Below are 21,820 nucleotides of genomic sequence, written 5' to 3' on the forward strand. Positions count from 1 at the left end.
AGGGCGCACCTGAGGCGGGGGCGCCGGGAAGGGAGGTCGGGGCAATTATAAATTCTACTAACGACAGTAGAGATATTCCGCTTCCGTGTGCGCGGAAGGCTTAGAGCGAGTCTCTGAAAATAAGTTTAAGAGTTCAACGAGGTTATTCCGGCTTCGCTGCAACCACCAACGCTAACTCCTCTCAGCAGTTCCCCGTGCCGGCTCGTTACCCGCCGCCCGGGAGCGGCGAGCGCGCGCGCACCTGAGCGGCCGCCTCCGGCCACCAACACCGGCCGCAAGCCGCTCCCCACCGCCTCCGGGGAGCTCGCGCAGAGGGTGACGCGGGGAGCCTGGCACCGGCTGCCGCACCGTGCGGCCCGGTACGCGGCCCCGCTCTCCTCAGCGCTCCCGCGGGACCGCGGTGCGCCTGCGCGCCGCCCTCCCGCCGCCGTGGCCGAAGCGCGGCCCCGCCCCCGGCGCGCGCTGCGCAGGCGCGGCGGGAGGGCCGGCGATGAGCGTCCTGCTGCCCAATATGGCGGACTTCGACACGATCTACGAGCTGGAGGAGGAGGACGAGGAGGAGCAGGATGAGCCCGAGCCCGTGGTGCGGAGCCAGGAGCTGCCCCGGCCCCGCGACGCGCCCGATCCCGTAGCGGTACGGGGCGCCGGGCACATCACCGTGTAAGGAAGGAGCGGGGGCAGCGTGAGGGGCCGGTGTGGCGGGGCGGTGGAGCCGGGCGGGAGCGCCGGGAGGGGTGAGGGCAGCGGCAGCACCGTGCCCCGGCCCTGTCGGCCCCAGGCTCCCGCCCCGCGGGGCCGAGAGCCGCAGCCCTGCGCCCCTCTCCCCTCTCTGTAAAGGGAACTTGGTGAACGTGGGTATTTTCCGGTAGCTCGAGGAAACCCCCAGCCGTGAATGAACAGCCGGAGTTGGCTGTCGGCTGCAGAGGCTGCAGCGCAGCCCTCCTTGGTTGCTCCTCTTTATCCAAACAATTTGTTAGATAAAAAGCAAAGTCCACGCGATGCGAGGTCGAACAGCCTGTTCAGACCATCTCGCTGTGACCCTTGTGTGCCACAGCTGAGCCAGGGAGCCCCCACGCTGCACTGCAGAGGAGGCTCCTGCCCGTGCTGTACTTTATCTGCCCCGAACTTAGTTGAGAGTTTGGTTTAGATTGAGTGTTTTTATCACTGGAACACAGCGTGAGCCAGAATGTTTGCTGCTCATTTAAACAGTTGAACAGAAGACGAGCAAGCTGTGTTTCCATATATGTAATGTTTACTCATAGGGATTTTCTTAGTATTCCTGCTCCAGCAAGCTGAAGAATTCATAGAAGCAAGTGCATCCTTAACAAGTTGTTGGTTGTCATGTTAATTTTCACGGCAGGGAGGGAGGTATTGAAATTTATGTATTGCAGAGACCCACCAAGCTTGTGTTGCTTTGGCTCTGTCTTTGGATTGCATAAAATTCCCATTTCTCCCTGTAAATAGGTGCAGTGTGATCTAAGCCCCTGCAGCAAAAAGCACTGGCTGGGGAAGGCTCTCCCATGCCACGGGAAGTGGGGTTGGATCTGTGTCCTCATGGCAGCCTGGCTCAGGGTTGCATTGAGCTGGTGCCAGTGGGGAGTTGCTCTGCTGCACCGCAGTGCATTTGCTCGTGCAGATGGAATTTCTTTGTGTCCTTCCCCCCAAAGAGCTGCTGCCCTGACTAAAGGAGAGGTGGAACACAAGCAAGATGCTCAGAATACCAAGTACCCATCTTAGGAGCTACCTGATTTGAAGTGCTGAACTGGAAAAAAACATTACACACTCATCTGCTTTGTTTTCTGTGATGCTTTTTGTGTGTTAGTGATGTTACTTAGAGTCCTTCTTGGCTCCACTTTCTTTTTGGGATGGGCAGGAGCATCTCCAAGAACTGGGGATGTCTACATCACAAAAAAGCACTCTTGTCAGTGAAGTGGAAATCCTTAGCTAGCTGCATGCCCTTGTAACCACCTGAGCTGAATCCCCATCCAACTTATTTTCCCTTTCTCCCCCCCTCTCAGTTTTCTTCCTGTAACAGGACCTACCTGCATGGTAGGAGGCTTTTATCAGCTCATGCTGTATTTTTAAATCTCCTTATACTGATAAAAACAGTTCTTGGATGTTACCAATAAATTGCAAGTAAACCCTGGACACTGGAGTACATAATCCTAACCTCCTGTTAAATGGGAACTGGTTTGCTTCCCAAAGAGTTTGTGTGTTGGAACTCTGTCACTTTTTGATCACACAGATGCTGCTGCTTTTGAAATCAGTTGGCTGCAGAAGCAGCCTGCTCCAGTTACTGAAGGGAGAAACGTCATCCAGGAAAACCTGGGTTTGTTTGCTGAACCTGTCTGGAGTACTGCTCATGAAAATGTCTGTCCTGGCAAGTCAGACATTGTTAATAAAAGAAAACCAGTTATCTTCATAAAGCCATTGTTTTTCTTGGATTTTTGTTTCAGATGTCTCCTGTTCCTCAACTGACATTGGCCTTCTTGAGTACTTTTGGTGTATAGAGAAGGGATAGTTCTCAAATTCCAGGGTCATCTGCTTCAGCTTTTCATGTCCAGTTCTCTTACAAACTCCCAAGTTGGTAGATTCAAACGCTCTTAAAAAAAGAGACTTTTTATTCTTATGACCTTGTCAGTGAGCTGCTTGCTCTGACAGAGTAACTATTCTGCAGTATCCAACAGTATTAAATATAAATTCCAGGAGTTTTCTGAGGGTATTTGGCAGGATTTTGCTTTTCCCACTTTACTTTTGCTAGCCCTTCTATCCCTGTGTGTGGTAAGAGTGACCATGTAAAGTGTATTTGTTTTATTTTAGTTAGAGAGGATGAGTGTAAAAATGGTTGGCAAAATCTATGTTCATCTTGTCCAGGATTCTTTGGAAAAATTCTGTCATATTTACTGTTTTTGAAAGCTTTTGAATTTTAGCACAGATAAATTACTAGGTCCTAGTAAATGCCTTTTCTTCTGCAATTCCCTCTTGATGAGTTATAAACACCTTGTCTGCTGTTTCTCCTGTAGTCAGTGTGACTGCTTGGTGTATCCAAGTATCTTCACACAGACATTTGTAGTGAAGACTGAGTCATGCCTAGGAAAGCAAAGGCAATAACTTCCAAAAACAGAGCAGTAAGCAACTGTAACTTGGCTGTAGGGTTGTGTTTATCTGCTATAATTTTTCCATATCATTAAGTCCATTTGGATGGATGGTAATGAGGTAATGAAATAGCAATTAAACATATTTTTGCCATTAGTATCCAGCTTCCTGCTGAAGTCTGCAAACCTCCTAGTCTGGCTAAAAGTTAACTTTTGGTGTTGTATCCTGTTTTCTGTGGGAGTGCCCCATGGACCCACAGTCCAGGTGCTGATGAAAAGTTTATTTTCATCAGCTGGGGAAGAGAGGGAAGAGCCAGTTGAGATAACATTTGAGTATTATCTGGTATTGTTCCGTCTACAACATATTTAAAACAGCAAATGACCTCAGCCTTCCACTCATTACCAAAAACTTCATTTTCCAAAACACCATCTATGGGTAAGGATTCTTGGATTGTTCTGTTGGCTTCACAGGAAAATGTTCTGAACTGGGCAATGTTACGTGTCCAGGGAGATTTCAGATCAGGGCTCTTGAGGAATGTCATCTTTACCGTCTAATGTTGGCCAAAGCTCAGCTGATACCTCATAAAGAGCAGTGTGGGGTCTGGGCTCCACTCTTGCAGGGAGGTTAAACATAACCTGGATTAGGTGTGGGGAAAGGAGCTCTGCTAGAAGGGGGTTGGAGAGCTTCACTAAACAGGTTTAACTTGTGCAGTCTAGTAAGGCTGATTACTATCTATAAATACAGGAGTGGGAGAACTGAGAATGAGGTGAGGTTTAAGTCAAACAAAATAAAAAGGCAAAGCACCTTGAAATATTTCTCTTCTAAATGTAAGAAAGTGTTTCCAAGCTCTTCCTGTTTCAGTTCTGGGGACAGAAAACCTGAGGTCCTGCTTTGTAAACTAATAAACACTGTCTTGTGGTACCTGTTGCAGGTGAGGTTTGCAACTGGTGGTTCAAGATGTTCATTTCAGCCTTTAACTGAGGGATTGATGCATTTCTTTTATTATAGCTCCCTAGGACAAGTTGTGTTCTCAGCACTCTACAGATGGGGGGAAATGAGGTGATGGGATTTGCCTGATGCCATCCCTGAAAAAGGGGAAAGAGGGCCAGAACTGGCAATGAGGTCATCCTGGTTCTGTTGCAGCCTCTAGGAAACAGTGCCTGGCTCTTAGAGGTACTTGTCATGCAGTGAGGAAAGTGCAACAAAGAACGTGGGTGACTGATCTGAATTTCTAAATGTTACACGTTGGGCAGCTTGCACTGAGGAGTCACAGAACTGGCCCAGAAATAAATCACCACCAACTGCTGTTCTAAATGACTTAAGGGACAGCTACTGGAGTTGATGTTATTGTGATTTTTAAATATACTGAATTTTAGAAGATTTCATAGACCTGCTTATGCTAGATCACTAGTCTGTTGTAGGAAGTCTAATTAATTTAATTACCTCTTGATCAATACTTTAGATTTTCACTTCTTTAGGTGGAAGGTTCTAATAACACTTCAGTACTTTGACAAAGTTGCCTGTAAAGCTGTTTAACTGTATAACATCCTGCTTTAATCTTTTTATTTTATTTGCTTGTTGAGTCACCCCTCTGCTCCATCTAACAGGAGTTTAATGTTTCTAAGCCCTGTAGTAAATAATCACAGAATAGTCTGTAAAACTTCCAGAGATACTTCAGTAAAACTGCTAAAGGCCATCAGTGATTTTGACTAAATATAGTGTTTAAGTATAGTTAAAGCATAAAGTTCTATTCTTTAGCCACTCACAGGTGTCAGTGGGAGTGATGCCATTCTGTAGCTCAGGTTTCCTGGACGTGCTGCAGCTGAAGGGAGTGTTTTGGCAACTAATAAAAATTAGTTATTTGGGGGTTTTAATGTGTGTCACAACATCAGCTTTGAAATTTAACTCAAAACATATTGGGATCTTGCATTCCTAATCAGATTTATTAATCAGAAAACACCAATTTGTCTTGTTCTTTATGGAAATTGGGGTGCAATGGGAATTTTCATGAGCATATTTGATCAGTGAGATAAAAGACACTACCTGTGGCTTAGGAAGTGTTTGAACTCTGAATTGTTGAAGGTCAGAGGAGGGTTCTGAGGAGCAGCTGGTACATCTTTGCTCTTTTTTTTCCATTTCTTTTGCTGTTTCCTAAACTGCTGCTCCTGACCACTATAAGAATTGGTGTTGAGGACAAGATGGACCTTTGGCATGATTTAGTGGAATTGGTCTGTTAGATGGGTAGAGTAAATAATTCTTGAATTTTCCAGTAGTTCTTTTATTGTGTTGTCTGATTTCTGTTACTTTGTGATCATTCCAGGTTGTTCCATTGGTGATGCACAGAAAAGTCTGGGTTCCTCAAAGCAAGCTTGTGAATGTGCTTTATAATTTTAGTCTTTTTTTTTCTTTTTTTTTTTTTTTTTTTAAGACTGGAAAGACTACTTCATTGCTCTCCAAGCTTCCTTAGAACTAAATATATAACATTACAAAACCTGGAAGATTTCAGCTTGAAAAGGTACAAAATGTGGAGGCTGACTTGCCAGATTACAGAGAATGGAAATGTGCTATGTTAGTAACCTTTGTGCTTGCCTAATATCTTACTGGTTTTACTGTTTGGGGGTTTTTGTAACATTTTACACAACTACTGCTCTTTACAAGAGGCTCTAACTTAAATTATTCATCAAAGGACTGGATTGAACTTCACCAGTGTTGTTGCCAAACATTTCAGTAACGGATTTCTAGAGCCAGCTCAAGTCTTCTGTCCTGCCTCTCTCTTCTTTAAGGTTGATTTGACTTTTTGTTACTTGGGAGCAATTTCCATTGTCAGTTTTGGGTATCTGGGGTATTACAGAGTGCACAGGAGTGTGTATGTGTGATCTAATGATGGGCACTGATGTCCAGGGAGGTGTTGGGACCTTTAAGGTCCCTTCCAACCCAAACCATCCCACAATATTTCAGCAGTACTGGTGTTGGTACCAGGGACCAGTTTGGAGTATGGCAGGTGTCAGTCTGACTCAAAGCAAAGTTTGTTTCTTCAATAACTCCTACAATACCAAACACATTTGTGCTCTTCTTTTTGGCAGTGATTCTTTTGGGTATTTTGATTTTTTTGAACACATATACTCAGGAGATAGTTTAGCAAAGCTGATTTGATGTACAATATATTTAACTTTCATCAAGCATACAGATTGTAGCTGAGGGCCAGCTGCTGCTGTATTTTGTTAAATTACTGAATTTTAAAGGTTCAGGAGTTTTGGAATAAGTGGTAACAGGTTTACAAACCAAATCCAGCTCCCTGGAGCTTTCACTGCTTGTAATGAAAACCTTTTGCTCAAACCCCAAAACACTTCAGTGAAGGGTAGTCACAGTGGTACCCAAAACTTAATTTTCTTGAATTTCACAGTTGTTATAAAAGTCTCCTTTGTGTAGGCTCTTATGAGGTACCTTAACTCAGCCCAAAGGAAGTTTTTTAAAACCACATAGTTATAAATTTCTAAGATGATGATGAATGGGTTCCTTAAAACAAACTTTTATCTGTTGCATGTGAAAGAACTGCACGTGTAAGAAAGTAAAAGGGTTGTTGAACCTGGGATCTCATAGCTGGAGGGTTTTTTCTTACAGAAATCAAAGATTGAAACTTGCTGCCATCCAACTGGAAAAGGATTTTTGCACTTCTGGAGGTACTGAAGTAAGGCACTGAGCTGTGTTTCTGTCTGAAATGGCTGAATGGTACAGGAGACCTTGTATTAACTTAGATCAAAGCTCGTGAAATAATGCAAATGTAAGGGCAAAAGAAATTAATAGTGGCTTCTTTTTAAAGTAAAAAACTCTTATTACATTTTTTATTAAGGGAAACAAAGTAAGTTAGGTGGAATATATTTTGTTTGTCTCTTTTGTTTTCAAGGTTTGGCTTGAGCAACAAGTTTGATACAGAATTTCCTTCTGTTCTGACAGGGAAGGTAAGTGTGAGATTAAACTCTTCTTTTCAATGGGAGGAGCCAGTGCATCCAGTGGTTTCTGTGTTGGATACCTGAGCATGAACCCACTAAAAACTGTTACCTGTGGCCTGTGTGACCCAGCTGCTCACTGCCCAGTCCCTCAGTGCAGCTGGAAACAAGAGGGATTTGCAGTGATTGTTATCATTATTGACATTCCAAACACAGCAAAGCTCACCATGGATCTGACTGTTTCCATGCAGACATGAAAGCAGCACTCACTTAACCTTGTTTTTTAAATACCTGGAGTTTGTGCTCCCTCCTGGGTGAATTAAATCAGTACAAATACTAGACCTCTCTTTTGAGTATGCCTGACAAGCCTTGAGTTTGTTTAGACAGATCTCTGGAAGTGAATCTGTTTTATCTGAAGCTTTACAGAACAAAACATAGTGTTAAATCTACAAATTAAGGAGGTTTTTAGTACATTTTCACAAATACCATTTAATTCTGAAAATTAGTGGTGACAAGTCTCTTGCTTTCTCTGGGGTCCTGTCATCTTACTTAATGCAAGTGTAAGAAACTGTAATTTGTAGCTATTAATTCAATCTTCACTAAATTATTAGTTAAATAATTTTTGTAATTGTATTTTTAAAAATCTTTTAATTGCTTAATTATTTTTCTCCTGATTTTTTTTTTCTTCCTGCTGTTTCACTCTCTAGTGCTTTGTTTTTGCTTTGATTTATATCCCCCTTGTGTATCTTTTCCAGAATTTGGGAAGTAGAAAGTTTATTTGGCTCTTTCTACTTTGTCTCATGTCATCCCATAGAGCTGCACTCCCTCTGCAGCCCCTTGCAGAGGTTGAGTCATACCAACAATCCACCAAATGCAGCTGAGTGGTTGCTCCTGCTTCTGCCAGATCCATCTGGGCTTTCTCCTCCTGCATTTTCACACCAGAGTACAGTGAATAAAGCCCTTGTGCTGAGGTTGCCCAGCTGTTCTGACAGCACTACCCCTGAAAAGCAGGTTCTGCTTGGAGTTTTTGGGTGCTGAAAATCAGCTTGGGACTTTTAGGGTCTCGCTGAGCTCAGAAAGATAAATCCTACTGATTCCAGTGTGAGGGCTGCTGACAACACTTTGCATTTCACCACCTTGTCTGAGGCTTATTCTTTTCTAGGAAGCTCTTTCTGATCACTGAACAGCCACAATACTTTTTGGAAAAAAACAATTTTGATGTTCTTTTGCTCAAGTTGTAATTTATTATAGATAAGCCTGTGGAAAATCCCAGGCAAGAAACATTAAAACTAAATTTAATTATATCACTTCATTTCTTTCTCTCTAACATATATTTGGGTTATTAAAAATCCAACCCTCAACCAAGTCTACACTTTTTAATACCAGCATAAGTGGCTGTCACATTTTCCACTTGACTGTCCTCCTGTTGTGAAATAGACAGTGAACAAAAGCTTAATTTAAAGTTCACTTGAGTGCTTGGACTTAATTTAGCAAAGAGAGAAAAGAGGAAATTCTTCTGTTGGCATTTACTCTTCTTGTCCTGTGGGTGTAATCAATGCTGCAGGAGTGGCATGGGCAGGGATTTGCTGTATGTAGGGATGCTCCTCTGCTGAGAATCTTGGTATTCTGTTATCTTGTGGATTTGAGGGGCTTTCTGTTCAAGGAAGTGAATTCCCCTTTGTCAGGGGGGAACACCAATCAAACAAGATAGTAAACACATTTTTCTTCCTGCCTGCCACCGCTGCCATGAAAGACATTAAAAACCACAGTTGTGGGTCTTTCAGTTTGTAATACTTCAGTCAATTGCAAGAAATAAAGAATCTGCTTCTTCCTCTGGCTGAGGCAGTCAATCATCTTAATCCCTATTGAAAATGAAAATTCAGTCATTTTTTCAGTAAGTTTTTCTTCAAATGCCCTGTTAAATAATTCACAATAATCAGTATCAGAGTCAACTGGGACCCCACTTTAAGATCCTCTGTTGTTAAAATGTAATTTTTTGCTTTTTATGAAACCAAAATTTATGAATAACAGTGACTGTTTATATTTACAAATTGGGATTAAAATGTTTACTCTGAACTTGCATTGGTCCTCAGCTCCTCTAAGACAATAGTTTATCCATATTGCCTGTGTAACATTAAGTTGAATGGCTTTGCTGTCCCCTGTGAATTGATATTAATAATAAATCCCATCTGCTAATGGAGTGTAAGAGATGAAGCCATTAGATGGGCTTGATGGAGTTCTCAGTGGTACTGGTTCTCTTTGGAATAAATATAGATGTAAAAGATGTAGGTTTTTAAAGCAGGATGAAAATCCTAATTAGAGAAAACTCTAAAGCTACACCTTCCTCCCAGAAGCACAAAGTTTTGGGATTTATGCCACATTCTTGTGTTAGTAATTTCCTTAAGCTCCTGCCCTCATCCCCTCCACATCACGATGGCAGGAAACCTTCTGATTTCCTTTTTCTGAAATCTGGAATCCCCCTCATCCTTCATTTATTTTCCCAGTCTCCCAGTTTTTACAGAGCCTGCATAGCTCTTGTAGGTTAGCCTAGAGCTACATGCTTGTAATTACATCTTCAGTGTTTAATTGCGACTTCATTGCTTTCCTTGGGAGAGGTGAATGTGTACATTTGAGGGTAAAGCACAGACAATAAAATAATAAAAGAAAGGAGACCCAGGTACATCAGATGTTTGGCATAGCTAATTCAGCTGGATTAATATTTGTCTTGCAGGATGAGACAGAAACTCACCTGGTTTGTAAATCCCAAGCCAGGTTTCTTTTCAGAGGAACATTATAAGAAAAGATTTCACTACACTTAATACAGAGGCAATATTTAACTTTTAATACTGTAATTGGACCTTGGCCTAAATTGGAATGTTGGTTAAATTTAAATTCTGTGTGCTACAGGTTTACAGGATTATTAATTCCCTTAAAAGGTTTTAACAAAATACTCTCTGTGATATGGAGCACAATAGCACCCACTGCTCCAGGTGACCAGAAAATGATGGAGGCAGTGATCCTGAAGGGGAAAAGTGGAATTTCCTGCTCTGATCTCGAAACAAAAGGGTCCTGCCCAGAGAGGAGTGTGCAGTGCAGGGCAGGGTGAGCCATAAAGTGAGGGCTGGCCATTGTGGTGCCGTTGTGCTGTGTGATTGATAGGACTGCTGATCATGATGATTGAAGGAGGAAGATCAGGCCTGCTGGGCTTTGCTGGCTCCCTTCCTGTGTTTGGAGATCCTCTGCATCCTGTTGTAAAATATTATGACACCCCCTCCTTTCCTTTTATGTTTTGGGGTTTTTTTGTTTTTTCCCTCCTAAAAGGAGCTAATATCCCTTCCCAAGGTGTACAGCACAGCCAGGAGCAAAGTGCTTATCTCATTCTTTTCAAGAGCCAGACACAACTCTCCAACAGATTTCCAAAATTGCTCAAAACTAGGCTTTCTTAGGGAGCTGTCTTTGTGCAGAAGGAGCTGTTAATTCTGTTTGTTTGAAGTACATCAGTCCCTTCACATACACCTTTCAAAAGCTGTACCTGCAAGAAGGCAAGAGTTAAAATTGTGTCAGAAAATCAACAATTCTGTGCTGACTTTCATTTGGATTCCATTTCATTATTAGATTAGAACAATTATTTACAGGTATTTTGTTCTTAATCACTATGTAACAATGCTTAACTGTCACTGAGCTGTAAACTGAGCAACAAAATTGTGATTTCTTCTGTTTATCACAACATGAGGCTTGTCTTGCTGTCCAGTTCCTTTAGTTTCAGAGGTGTCATTAGTGACAGAAATATTTGTTGTGATTCCATTTCGTAAAGGCAGAACAATCCAATAGTTGGGGTTAGTCAAAGGCATCTTAAGTAATTTCTTCTTATGTTGTAGCCAAGTGATTGACCTTTACATGAAAATATTTGGTGAGTTAGCAGGTAGTGCTGCTTTCATAATACTATATTAAGGTAAATATCAGACCAAAACTCCTGAAGTGGGAATTTTCTGTTGCGTAGTGGCATCCAAAGTTGGTTTCTGGTTTAGGCATTTGGCCTGCAGGGATGACAGTACTTCAACTTTCATCTTAAAATGTAGAAACATGTTACCCTGATGTGAACAGTGAGTCCCTAAAAATTATCACAGGAAGAGGGAATTTCCCTGGGCTTTCTTCTTAGGTCCCAAATTTTTCTGCCAGCTGTGATCTGAGAATCTGGTTGAGTTCTCTGCATGTTGGATGTTGCCATTGATAAAGGGTTATTCTTGTTAAACTAAATTCTGGGCTGTGCCATTCCATTGTCTTTGGCAAGTTTGTTCAGCTGGATTTGGAGGTTGGGCTGTGTTGTTGTCAAGGTCCAGTAAACTTTGTGTCTCAAGGAAAAGGAAACATTCTTTTTTCTTAGGAAGTCTCATTACCAAAGTATGAATGGGTTCTAGGGAAAAAAAAACCTACTTATTTTTATATTTCACATAAACAGAATATAAAATTCTAAAAGATCTATCAAAGGAAGTGCCATTTGTAGATCTCTAATACGAGGCCCATGGAAACTTCCTTAGGAGTTGAGAATGCCAATTAATGTAGGAATCTCAGTTTACTTTGAGGCAGTGACTGCAGCAGCTGCCTGAGGTTACTGCAAACCACCAGCCCAGATGTTCTTTCCTACAAAACACTCTCCCACGTTGAAGATGAAATGGTTTTGCTCATGTGCATCTGGTATTTGTTATATCCCAGTACAAGATCTGGCACTAGCAAAGAAATCCATAAAACCTTGTTCCAGAGACATGCAAGTACAGGATAGTTTGCCACATTACAATGGGATTTTTTTTTCATTGCAGATGAAAGGATCTCAGAGGGTTTCTTTGACCATTTTCTTTTATTTTTTTCCCTAAACTGTCTCTTGTAAAACAGACAATTTTTTTAGTTACTCCATTTGTAGATGTAAAACAAAACAGTCTGTTTAATGTGGGAGTGGGACAAAATAATTACTTTCTACATATTTATTAATTCCTGCTGTAAAATAATCACAAATTATGTTCTCATGTTTTTAACTGTAGGCTTGGCTGGTGTGCAAGGCCAGCTGCCCCCTGACTCTGTAGTGCCTGGTGACCTGAATGGCCAGGAAACAGATGTTGTATTTATTTACTCCCTTCCCTGCAATGCTTTAAAGAATTCAGCTCAATAGACAGAGCAGCAGCATCAGGTCCTCTCCATTTCCTGCCCCGTGGCTTTGCCCCTGCTGAAAAGGATCTTTGTCATTAAATGAACTTTTGTTGGTGTTGCTCCCTTGTTTGCAGAGTCAGATGAGCAGAGCTGGGCTGGTTGGGTGGGGGTTGTGGAGCACAGCTTTGTGTACAGACTCACACTGGGGATTTGCATGCACATGGCAAGGAGGCAGGAAAGATGGGGGTTTTAATTGCTCTGAGTTGTGCCTGCCTGGTCAAGTCTCTTGTTGGTCCTGATTTATTCTGCTTTGTGTATTTGAATGCTGGACTGCATTCAAGTCAGGGGTGTCATCTTGGAGTCACTGCCTCAAATCCATGTTTGACTTGTCAGATGGAGTGGCTTGGATTCTGTAGGGAGATGAGGGATTTGGGGTATGTGAGTAGGTGAGAAATGCAGTTATTGGAGAAAATAGCTTCCTTATGATACAAAATGTGTAATTCCACTGTGACTCTGCAGTGGCAATACAGGTATAAAATCTTTATTCCTGAATTTCAAAAAGCTAGTTTTCAGTAAGTAGGCTTTATTCCTAACCCTCTACAAGGTGCATTGCTCTGCCTTCAATCCAATCCAGTATATTTATTTCCAGGCTTCCCTATTTTAGGAAGCAGCCACGAGGGAAGTTGTGGCTTCAGTACGGGCTACTTCAGGAGGTTATTTGTGGACAGAGCCTTCACCCAGGCACAGTGTAGACTTAGATTGGTGTGACACTAATTTGGACAATATTCTCCCTTTCTGTGGTACCTATTTTTACTACAATGCTCCCACATTCCCTTGGAAAGCAGACATCTGTCATTCTTCTGTGGCTTTGCTCAGTGTAGCCAGTGCATGTATAGCCCAGCTGTGTCCCAGTTCTGATTTTGTCTGGGCCCATTGTGTTTTCAGGCCCATTTATTAATTTCTGGTGCAATAAATACGGATGAGCTGCTCATCTAAAAAATGTTTGGCTTTTGAACTCAGGTTTGTGCAGTGCATGCACCAGAAATGAATTTGTGGCAGGAAAATGACTTTTCATGCTCACTGGGTGATCAGTGCTTTAGAAGATTGTGTTATTTCCTGTTTCATTTTAACCTGTAGAGGCAATTTCTGAGAAAATACACCTGTGCTGGCTCTCCCTGAAGTTGATGCCTTCTGTTGCAGGTGGCCCCTGAGGAATTCAAGACCAGCATCAGCCGAGTGAACGCCTGCCTGAGGAAGAACCTCCCTGTCAATGTGAAGTGGCTGCTCTGTGGCTGCCTGTGCTGCTGCTGCACTCTGGGCTGCAGCCTGTGGCCTGTGGTCTGTCTTAACAAAAGAGTGAGTTCATGTTTCATCACATTCTATGGATTTTTAAATTATTGGTAGGGTTAAATGATTTTTCATAATTTTTAAAACCCTGCTTTGGTCTCACATTCAAAAGGTTATTCTGGTTTCCATCTTGGAAAATAGAAAATTTTGAAATGACAGCAGATTACGAGTTGACTCAATAGTTTTAAGAATAGCTGGTCTCATCTCAGTTCAGACAGGATGGAATATATGATACCCTACATTTCCAGCATTTCTCAAGGTCTGAGAATTGAGTGCAAAACTGAACCTTCATGACCTTCAAAGAGCGGCAGAATGAGACTGAAAAATCACTTCTCCTCTTCATACCCCCCATCCCTACTCCTCCACCCCCCAAATAAATAGATTTAAAATTTAAAAATCACGTTTTTGTATGCAATAGACACCATAACATTTCAGAGCTGTGCTTTATTTGCTGTATTTTACTGTTCTGTTTCTGTTAAGAACAAGTACGAATTTAGTTTCTAAAGACTTCCCCCCTAACAGAGTTGACCACTCCTGTAATCATGCCCAAAGTAATAATTTTGGAAAGCACTTTAGTCAATTACCTCTGTGGTTTACATTTAGAATTGATTTATCACAGCAGTAAATATTGGAAATGCATTAATGTGTTAACTTATTGAAGTGCTCATCACTGGAGCTGCATCACTAAAAAGTTACAGGACTTATTTTAGTTCATTTTAACTGCTTTTATAAACTTAATTATTGCAGAGGTTTATGCCTGAGAGATACAAAGGAAGTATTTGCAATTTTAAAGCCAGTGAGGATCTAAATAAATGTACCAGTGAGGATCTAAATAAATGCCCATTAATTATATGAAATTCTCACAGCTGCAGAGAATATGCTCTAGGTAGGGAAAATGATGGCACTCTCGTGGGGGTGTGAGGGTGATTACAACCATGCAGTTACACCATGCAGGATCATCACAATTGTCTTTTTGTGACCTTCAAAATCACTGAAATTTGAGAAATTATCTCCTCTCCACAGTCATGGAAAGAGCAGGACACGAAGGACACATTTGGCAGCCAAGAGTTGAAAATAATTTGTTGTGAACTGGAGTTTGGCAGTGAGGGTTTTTTCCAAGATCCAGATCACAATTCCCTTAGCAAAATCTGGAAATTAAATGTATGGAAATCAGTGTTTTCAGCAGAACACCTGCAGTGAGTGCAGGATTTGGCCAGGAGACTCTGTTCTGTTGGCTGTGGGAGGTAAAAACACCAAATTCCAAAGGATCTCTTACTAACTAAATGAACTCTGGAAAAGCCACATGCCTGAGTTGGACTTGATCTTAGAAATTTTTCCAGTGATTTCAAGCTAACAAAAAACCCATGAGTGTTTTCTTTTTTTGAAAAAAAGGGGCTTGAAGTGAAAGATTTCCATGTATTTCTTCTTTGGTTTGTTCTACTTTAATAAACTTAACTTACTATAAATTCACCTTAGCCAGAAATGCAGCAGTGAGATCCTGCTGGATGAGGCCAGCTGCTGAACCATTTCTGATACACTCCTTCCTTTCTAGACTAGAAGATCAATTCAGAAGTTATTAGAATGGGAAAATAACAGACTATATCATAAGGTAAGAAAAGAGTGCTTGTTGTTTTCAGCTTTAAGAATATTGGCAGTAAAGGATAATTCCATACTTTATATTGATCCTAAATAATAGATCCTAATGATTCAGTATTGCTAATGCTTGTTGCATTAGCCATCCAAACAAGGCTGTGCTAATCCTTTGTTAATTATTTCCTTAGCTTGGTTTGCACTGGAAGCTGAGTAAAAGGAAATGTGAAACTAGCAATATGATGGAATATGTGAGTATTGCTTGTTACTTATTCCTATTCAACAGAACTATGATTTAATAGAGAAAATCCTTCACTTAGTGACCCTGTGCAAAAAGATCTCTCAGACAAATGTGCAGTTTGGTCTGTAATTTGGAATGAGGGAGACCCACTGGGACAGTCTGCATTGGAGTGATTCCCACACCAGCACCAGTCCATAGCTCCTTAACACTTACCCACCTTTTCCAGTGGTGTTCACAACCCCTTTGATTCAAATAATTTTGCAGAAATACTGCATCTTTACAGTAATGTGGTTTTTTGGTTGGACATTTTCTTTTGTGTTTTTGTTTTTGGTTTGTTTTGGTGGGTTTTTTTTTCTGCCAGCTCTAAATTTCACATGATTGTAAACTAGACAGACCTTGTAGGAAAGCAGAATTTCAAGTATTTCTGTGGTTCTATCACTCCCCTATCCCCTCTAACATGGAGCTGTGAAAATTTTGTAGGCTTTAGGGAAAGAGATCCACCCCTAAAAAAGCCAAGCACCCAGAATCCCTGTATTTCAGAATGACTGCAATCTCTGCTTTGTTACCCTGGGGAACATTCCCTCCTCACTGACTATCTCAGATATATTTAGTCTCATGAATTAGCTAATGTTCATGGAAATTGTGCTGAAGCTTTGAACTGTTTGGTTACTGTCTTCTGTTCTTGTCTTTTTCCCTTCTTCAACAGGTAATATTAATAGAGTTCTTACCAAAATACCCCATATTTCGACCTGACTGAGGAACAACATTGGTCTTTCATGTTACCTGTCATTTTCTACCCTTAGTGCCTTGTAGATGATTTTGGAAAGAAGATGGTCTACTTTGCTGTGACTTAAAAATGTTCTTCAGTAGAAATCTTCCTTGCTGTTACTTTCTTTTGTTAAGAAGAGAACAATTTGCACATTTTTTTATGTTAAACGAGGCTTCTATGTTGCACTCTGAATTTTTAACATTACCAATAACTGATAGAGTTGCCACTAGGGATCTTAACATCAGTGCTGCTTAAACTTGTTCTGAGCATGCTGCCTTATTAATTTCTCTCTTTGCTGTCCTCCAATGTGCATCCTAAAGCTGTGTCATCCTATATTTCATCCTAAGTGTTGCAATCCTAGAAACCCTCAGTAGGAATGTCCAGGTAAACTCCAGTAGTAATGATTTTAGTAGAACCTGCTTGCGTAGGACTTGCAATCAACAGCACTGGTTTTGTCCTGCACTTTGCAAAATCATCATTTACATTTAGGGGGTTCTTTAGTTTACCCACTATGGATTTGTAAATATTGACTCTTTGCATAATGTAAAGTGTGGTATGCCAAGGTTTACAGAATGTATTATAGCTCTTATTCTATTGCCAACAGTCCCCAGCATCTGTTCCATGTGCTCATTCCCCTGGGATTGTACAGCCCCACCCACACTGGTTTTATGGGAAAGCCATAAAGAGTTTGTACATATGTCAGATGTGTAGGGCTCAGTTGCACTTTGTTTAGTAAATGGATGAAAAATGCATAGCATTTCTGTCTTCATTTTGAAAAGTATTTCAGGTGGTGTTTGCAGCACCTGAAATACAAAGCTGAAATCTTCACCTCTGCAAAAGCTGCATGTGGGGGGTAGATGGCAGCTGCTATTTACAAAATACCCTAAAGTCTCTTTTGAAGTAAGGAATATATATGGATATTAAGTTCTATTTTGTTTTGAAGTCAGGAAAAATTAGCCTCAAATCGGAGATCTTCGTTACAGAAGAGAAAAATTACAGCCAAATCCAAGCTGAAGCAGCACCTTTGTTACTGGTCTGGTGTGGTTGCACTTCAGCATTTTCACAGTTAAGTGACTTGAAGTCCCTTCCAGTGGAAAGAGGTTTTATCTCAGTCAAAGTGGAGTTTCCAAGCATGCTGAGGGGGAGGAAGTGCAGCAGTTGAAAGGGCTCCTGAATATGTTTTGGCAGTCAGGCACTGTCTGGAGAGCCAGGAAAGCCTTGTGGAATTTGGTATTATTTTGGATTCTTCCCTGTTTGCCTGATCTCAGGAAGGGAAGTCATTGTAGAAAAACTTCCTCTAATGGCTGATCTAAGCAAGAGCGCTTGATAAAGAAAGCAAATGGAAATTGTTGCAAGTTCCTTGCCTTTCCTAACTAGAAATAACAAAGCCCAGCAGATAACTGAGCATCTGCAAGTTGTGGTGGATTTCATTATCAGTGTCCAGGCATTTCTCTGCAGCATCTTGACTCCCTGCAACATCATCCCAACTTGCTTTTTAGTTTCAGGGTGACTTGGGGTTTCCTCTGAATGTATTTGCATCTCTCCAGTTTGCAATATGCTATTAAAATACAGTATTTGTAAGACCATTGCATCCTAATACCTGTAGTAGGTCAGATTCCTTGTACACAGTGTTTACAGAAGGCCAGTTTTATGCAAGGTGTTACACAAAGGGAAGTTTATGCTGTTTCCTGTCCCAGACTGATGGTTCAGAGTTTGAACTCTGCACATTTCATGCAGAAACTTTGTTTGACTGGTAGATTGGTGACAACTAAATGTGTAATTGCATTTGTAACATGAATAAAAACCTCCTGTGTTGTTTGAAATTATCATTAGCTACACCTTGCAACTCAGATTTCCATTGCAGAACCAAGCAAAGTGTTGTCTCCAATTTATTTCTTTTTTTTGGGGATGAGTGTTAACTGGAAGCAGAGAAAATAATGGCAGAAAAGACAGAGTAAACCAAAACTGAAATGGCACACTTGGTTCTTTCTTTGGGTTTTACTGACAAATGAGTTTCTGGAGTAATTAACAGAACAATGGAAGTTTCTTACTATTCTGCCAGAACTTTGTTGTGCAGAATACTCAAGAAATCTCAACAGGTTCTGATTTTCTTCTTCATGCAACTCTATTTTCTCCCTGTACTTGCCCAAGGGGGAGAACAGGCACTTCCCATGGAACCACAGAAGGGGTTGGGTGGAAGGGACCCCAAAGTTCCTCTCATTCCACCCCCTCCTTCCACTAGCCCAGGTTGCTCAGAGCTCCATCCAAACTGGCCTTGAACACTTAAGCACGTGATATTAATTTGTAAAGTTTACATTTTAATTACATAAATCCTGTACATTTTAATTTGTCCTTAATTATTACTTGTGCAGTCTTCAAACCATGAATGGGTCTCATCTTTCTGTTTTAATTGACATTTAATTATGTGGCCATAACAAAAAGAACCAGAGCCAAACCTGTCATTTACAGTAAGCTCCATGTTTTAATAAGTAGATAAATTTGCATTAAAATGCAAAACCAGCAGCAGTATTATATTTGCATGTGAAAGACACAGGATTCATAGCTCACTGGAAGGTGAAGGCAGCTGGCAGTACTGCTGTGAACTCTACACAGGTTCTTTTTGCTTGGGCTGTCCTTTAAAATACCAAACCTTCATAGGTAATTCTGTCTCCCGAGACTGGAAATCTCATTTTTGATGGTAAATGATCAGCATGAGTTGGTGAAGTGTTCATGGAAGATACCTGTCAGAATTTGTAGCAATGTAACAGATTAATGTCAGCAGAGTGAGTGGAAGAAAGTGCCTTGGCTGGTTCCAACACCATCGTGCAGAGAAGGAGAAAAGGGAGCTAACTGGTCCCTCCCAGGAGTGGGAGTTTGCAGCAGATTTTTAAAAGCAGCTACTGTCTACCAAATCAGTGTTCATTTCTTCACATCAACATGTTGACACTAATTTTGTTTCTAGATTTTATCCAGGAAATCTATGGGTTTGTATCTGGAGAGTACTGAAGGAGTGCAGAACCCTGGCAGAGCATCAAAGCTCCTCCTTAGTGATTCCCCACCTGCCCAAAGGTGTTTTCCCAGAGGTGGAACACAGAAGTGTTCAAACATGCACACCCAAGTCTAGGGAGTGTGGGTTCAGTTGTAAATGGGTGACTTTTAAACAGAGAAAAAAAATTATTAAATTTATTGTGGTTTTAATAAATACAAAAAAAAAAATCCTATGCTTTTCTTGATAGGTACAAAACTCTATATGCAAAACCATAAATTGATGTTTATTGTCCCACTGACAGTTTACTACATTTTCTTGTCAACACACTACCATTGGAGCAATAAAAATGTCAAGCTATTAACATTCACCATCAATTATTTATCACTTTAGTAAGCAATGTTATGTGATTCTTCTGCCATTCTTTTGTTTTCTGCTTTTGGTGTTCTTACAGTGTTGTAACATACTTGTATTGCTTCTGAAAAGTGGTTTTGTTTAAGCTGTATGAAACTGTGTTCTTAACACTTTTATTCTGTTTACAAGTGAACAGCCACTTTTTTAACAGGACCTCACGTCTGGAGAGTTTTCTCTCTATTTTTTATTTTAAATGAAAATAAAATTCTAACTGAGCTTGCTTTCTATAATTTACTGCACTGGCTTGTGCCATTGAAAGAAGCTGGAAGTCAGATATGCTTCATCACTTTGAGACATTTTTCTTTAATTAAATTCAAAGATGAAAACCTCGAGTAGTGCAATGTGTTTGTGGAAAAAAAAAACCTGAAATTTTCTGTGTCTTTCCCTGTAGAGGTGTTTTAGTGGGATGGCAGCAGTGGTGGGGTGTTGTCTAAATGAGACACACCTGACACAGCCAGGCCAGGGCCTTGGCTCGTTCAAACAACATGGCTTGGAAAGCTTAGGAGGGGTTTCCAAAGATGAAAACTGCAGAATTATCATGAATCTGATTTTCCTGGTGATCCTCCTTCCTGCCAGGACAGTGGTGGGGTCCCCACCCCTGGAAGGGTTGGGAAACGCGTGGATGCGGCCCTGGAGGACGTGGTTTAGTGGTGACCAGGGTGATGCTGCTGGTTGATGGTTGCACTTGGTGTTCTCCAAAGTCTTTGCCAGCCTTAACAATTCCATTATTTGTTGGTGGGCTCACAGACCCTCCCTGGTAAGGGAGGAAGGAATCCCTCCCTGCAGCATTCCTCTCCAAAAGCAGAGGTTTCCTCACACCTCCCAGGGAGCCAGCCTGAGCAGGGACAGTGTGTGAGGATGAACAAATCCTGGCTCCCAGAGGGGTTTGTGCCCAGCACAACGCAGCCCTTTGTGTTTGTGACCAGCCTGGCTTTGGAGCTGTGAAAGCAGGACTTAAAATTAAAGCCTTTGGCTCATCCCTGAGGGAAAAGCACGCATTCCTGAAAGGGGCACGTGCAATGTTTTTGTTGGAAGTTGTTCTGGGCAAACCCAGAGCTGCTGGAGCACGGTACTGATCCTGGATGTTGGCTGAGAAAGCAGGGAATGTTTCTGGCATGTTCAGCCAAAAGGAGGATGAGGGGCTGAGTCAGGAGTTAATCCCCTGGGGGCTTTAGGAGATGTAATTGCCCAGACTTAGCAGCAAAGGCCTGTGTTAAGGATATTTGGGATTTGGCCCTGACTGTTGGAAGGCAGTCTCAGACCTGTTGGTAGAGCAGCTTGCTGTGGTGTCTGTGCCAGTGTATTTATAATGCTGTGTCTGTCATCACTTGAACTGTTCTAGCTGAGTTTATTTTTTCTAGTGAAGCTTGGAGAGACTTCATCCCTTCATTTCTTAGACCAAATTAAATGTTAGCCTCCTCTCAAAAGCAAAGTTCTGTTTCTGTTCATCCTGCTTGCATTTTTTTGAATTCATTTTCCTTGAATAGGAGTGACCAGGAACAATATTCCAGTTAGTGGCTCATGGCCAAGGCACCAGGTATTTATTTCAGTGTTGATCGTTCCCTCTCTTGTGTGAAAAGAATGTGATCCATTAAATTTAAAGGGTCACATTTGTCTCCTTAGTGGCTGTGTTGTATTTCTGATCCATAGCTGTTCTGTGATAAATCTGGGGCCATTTCTCTTCAGACACTTGTAGTTTATACAAGTTCCCTGCAGACACTCATCAGTCCAGACTCAGCATCTGACACTTTGTACTGGTGAATCTCTCAATATTTCCATTACTGTGTCCTCCCAGTCCTCCAATTATCCTTGTATTTGTGCTCCCAGTCTTCCTGTAAAAAGTGTTTGTCACAGGCTGATTCAGTCTGCAAAATTAACACAAATGAGTTTACTAAAAAGATTAGTTCCCAGATAGATGCCTGAATTTTGCTTATGTTTTTCTAAATGTACTTTTACTTACTTAGTCCCTGACCTGCTTTAAATATTTCTGTTATTTCTACATCTGACTGAACCAGTAATTTCCTTGTTGTGGTTTATCTGGGAGATTGAATCTACCTGGACTTGGTTGATTTACATCTGGTTATTTTATAAACATGCAAACAGCAGATTTGGGTCTGGGCTAACCTGCTGAATTCTACATTTTCCCTAATCACTGAATGTGTTCAGGTAATGATCCTTTCAATATATTCACATTTTATTTCACATTCTTTATGTAAACCTTATTATCTATAGTAGCCTTTCTTGAGCAGTAAATTAAAATTTCTGCAGGAAATAGGTTTATATATTTG

The 21,820-nt window shown here is 41.3% G+C and overlaps 1 protein-coding gene across 1 annotated transcript; it reads left to right on the forward strand.

Annotated features, from left to right (window-relative positions):
• Positions 1–490: 490 nt before the first annotated feature.
• On the forward strand, positions 491–19,769 carry CHIC1 (cysteine rich hydrophobic domain 1; the record flags this gene model as incomplete). Its single annotated transcript, XM_084212918.1, has 6 exons — positions 491–660; positions 7,001–7,055; positions 13,386–13,541; positions 15,085–15,141; positions 15,314–15,373; positions 16,070–19,769. 6 exons carry the CDS (start codon positions 491–493, stop codon positions 16,118–16,120), a joined length of 549 nt encoding a protein of 182 aa, XP_084069044.1. The 3' UTR covers positions 16,121–19,769.
• Between the last annotated feature and the right edge of the window lie 2,051 nt (positions 19,770–21,820).

This window comes from Fringilla coelebs (genome assembly GCF_963513975.1).
Source record: "Fringilla coelebs genome assembly, chromosome: 11".
Taxonomy (NCBI): domain Eukaryota; kingdom Metazoa; phylum Chordata; class Aves; order Passeriformes; family Fringillidae; genus Fringilla; species Fringilla coelebs.